At 46.8% G+C, this 3,581-nt stretch overlaps 1 protein-coding gene across 1 annotated transcript; it reads left to right on the forward strand.

The window, feature by feature from the left end:
• Positions 1–1,672: 1,672 nt before the first annotated feature.
• On the forward strand, positions 1,673–3,220 carry LOC146856622 (endogenous retrovirus group PABLB member 1 Env polyprotein-like). Its single transcript, XM_085650757.1, has one exon. The coding sequence runs from the start codon at positions 1,673–1,675 to the stop codon at positions 3,218–3,220; it is 1,548 nt and encodes a 515-aa protein (XP_085506883.1).
• The last annotated feature ends 361 nt before the right edge of the window (positions 3,221–3,581 follow it).

Genomic DNA, 3,581 nt, shown 5'->3' on the forward strand with positions numbered 1-3,581 from the left:
CCACTGAAACTGAAAGAACCAAGTGGAAAGAAAGTACGGGCAAGTTGGACATGCATGGATGTTGGGTTGATTTGACGGAATGCCAGAGGTGGATGTTACCTGATGCGTATGTATTAGCTGTCGTAACTATGGCTCATGGGTTGTCACACATTAGTGCGAAAGGTATATGTAAGTTATTGTCCCCTGTATGGAAGAATGATGGTATTGCTAAGTGTGCTGAAAGGGTGGTTAAAAACTGTATGGTGTGTTTGATGCATAATCCTGGTAAGGGCACCCCCACGCCACCTGGTCATTTTGCTCCTCCTGCCTGTCCCTTTGAGGTTATCCAACTGGACTTCATCCATATGGAGAGATGCAACAATCTGAAGTACGTTTTGGTTGTGGTTTGTGCGTTCTCCAGGTGGATCGAGGCCTATCCTCTTAAGGATAATACTGCTCTATCCACAGCGAAAGTCCTACTGAAGGAATACTTTCCACGGTATGGAATGCCAAGGATTGTGTGGTCAGATAATGGAAGCGAGTTTGTGGGAAGTGTGATGCAGAGTGTGTGTAAGGGCCTTGGAATTCGACAGAAATTCCATAGTGCCAATCATCCCCAGGCAGCGGGTCTAGTTGAAGGGTACAATGGTACCCTGAAGCTGAAACTTGCAAAGATACAGGCTACAACTGGTTTGTCATGGCCTGATGCCTTGCCTCTGGCTCTCTTATCGACCAGAGCGACCGTGCACTCTCGAGTAGGGCTCAGCCCCTATGAGATTGTGTTCGGCCGCCCTGCGAATATTTGGGGAGTCCCGAGACCTAAGGCCTTTGATAGTCTTGAGTATCCAATGCTAATTGATTATCTTCATGATCTGACTATTAAACTAAGGTCCATTCATCAACAGGTCTTTGAAGCTTTGCCAGAACAGACAGAGGGTCCTGGACATCGGCTCCAACCAGGCGACTGGGTCGTTACCCGAAATTTTGGCCGGAAACGTAACCTGGAGCCGAGATTCGTGGGACCCTATCACATGCTGTTGGCCACGAGGACTGCAGTTCGGTTGGAAGGCAGAAAGAATTGGGTACACGCCGGCCATACCAAAAAGGTGCCGATCCCTCTCCCGACCGAAAGTTGGGTGAGAACTGGTATAGCGGCAACGGAAACTGAGACTCCTTTATGTTTTGTGTCGTTCAGCGATGCCCAGCCTGTAAGAGACAATTCATTGCCATCGCAGTCAGATACACCTGTTGAGTCGTCAGTTGAAGAGAATTCGAGGTCTGAATCATCATCCAATCGACTGAACACTGTTTTACCAGCTGAACAATTGTTTGACGAGCAGACTCGACCTGGAAGAGATCGATATTTTCTTCGTCCACGTAACAGAGACTAATAAAATGTTCCTTATATTTTTTTCCTTTCCCGTTGCCAAGAACATTACGAACAATTACATCCTTTTCTGCATTTTTGAGTTTTTATGTATGCTTTTCACAGCTGAAGAGATTTGTATTAAGCTACGTGTTTAGGAAAACCTATCATCCGGGTTAACCGTAGGGCCGTGCGGGTACTCCTTTCTGTTTAGCAGGTTTCTGACACTAGGTCGGTTACTTTTTGTCGACTCCTGGGAACTCCTGGGAATTGATAATCGCTACTCAGAACGAAGTGCGTCAAGTACGTACGGACGGTTTTTAGAGGATGGCGTTCTCTAAGCTGTTGGAAGTAGAAAGGATGTCGGCGCAAAGATCAAAATTGCACAAGATTGTACGAACAAAGTGTTTTTTGTTCCAGGTACTTCTGTTATTTCTGACTGTGTCTCTGCTATTGGTGGGTGGAGTGTATTTCGGAATACAGTCGTTGTTGCCTTCCATTTCACCTACTCTTTCTCCTAAACTAAGTTCTACTACCACTGTTTCACCACATTCCTTTCATCCTCTGCCACAACATGAACAGGTTAGACGTGCGGAGTTCATGAATAACTCCTTCGTTCAGCTCCTACATCAGCATCAGTTGGTAATGAACACTACCAACTGTTGGGTGTGTGGGTTAATGCCACATACCATGGATAGGGGTATTCCGTATCTGGTTCTTCCTTATAGTTCCCAAGGGTCAGCTCGAGCATTTCAAACTATGTTCCGTAGTGCACTAGATTCCTACCCCAGTCGAGAGCCACGCTCTGCAAACTTTGGTCCTGGTCCGTACCACAAGCCTTTGGCGATAGCGATTGCGGATTTAGATAGAGATGTTTTTGATGCATCGCTTATTCCAGATGAAGAGGTGCAAGCCTATAAGGACCTGAGTGAAGCTGAGTATAGTACGTCAGTGGGTGATAGACAGCTCAAGAGCTCGTCTCCAATATGGATCGTACCCCACCTCGGTAATTTCTGCTTGAAGGGTCTTGGTCGAAATCCGAGAGCGCAACTCGGGAACAGTGCTTGCACTAACACGTATGTTCTCCCGATGCTCTCTTCCCCTGTTTTTCTGACTGCCAAGGGTACCTATTTTGTATGTTATGAACGTGCATATACATGGTTGCCCCGTGACTTCTCGGGAACCTGTTATATCGCGAATCTTTTGCCACTGACCTTTTCAGTTGCCTCGGACTATCACAAGACTAGAGTTGTGAGAGGCGTTATTAGTGAAGAGGATACTGCTGGTCAAGAAGCAGGAGACTTCTTTAAGGGTTTCTTGCCGTTTTGGGGACCTATGGTAAATAGTAGAAACCTGAGACAGTTGACCCGTGTGGTAGAGATGACTGCTAACATAACTGCGAGCGCTCTTGGTAATTTAACAGCAGAACTGCAGGCGGATAGACTTATGACGTTGCAGAACCGTATGGTTCTCGACGTTGTTCTTGCAGATAGAGGTGGTGTGTGCAAAGTTATCCATTCGAGCTGTTGCATTTTCATTCCTGACAACGCTCCAACTGTTTACCAAGCCATCTCGAAGTTGCATAAAATTTCTGAGTCCATACACGTGGACGAGGGTAATTGGACACTTCTAGGATGGTTCTGGGGCCTGCTATCCACTTGGGGTTGGAAGATTCTGATGATCGTAGGGGTTGTTGTAACGTTCCTATTCACGTGTTGTCTTTGTGTGCAGTGTGGTCCTGCCTTATGTAGTCTTTGTGCTACGGCGTGTATAAGACGGCCATCTGTTACCAAGGAGACATTGATGGATAGAATGATGTTCCAGCAACAGCTGACCGATCTGATGAATATCGAAATCGACTCTGATCTCGATTAGTGCTTGCCTACATGAGGGCAAAAGGAGCGTCTGAGGTTCCGTGTGAATTGGAACGACACTTTTTGGGTGTGTTTTGAATATGGACGAATCTGGTATTAGCGAACCGCAAATGACGAGTTTAGTGGGTGTGCGCGTTTTCGCTACGCTGCTATGTACGGATCGTCTCATTTCTAGGTATGTCCATTCGAACCCCCGGGTTCCATTTTAGATGCGGCATCCATTTTGTCTCTTGCCCTCAAGTAGCCAGCGAACAGACCTTGTCCGCTTTGTGACCCTGGGATTCCCAAGCTTTCACGGAGGACACGTGTTCCTTTGAGGGTGTCTTTTATGATGAGGGAAATGACACGGCAGAGGCAGATGG

Source organism: Triturus cristatus, chromosome 4_1 (genome assembly GCF_964204655.1).
Source record: "Triturus cristatus chromosome 4_1, aTriCri1.1, whole genome shotgun sequence".
Taxonomy (NCBI): domain Eukaryota; kingdom Metazoa; phylum Chordata; class Amphibia; order Caudata; family Salamandridae; genus Triturus; species Triturus cristatus.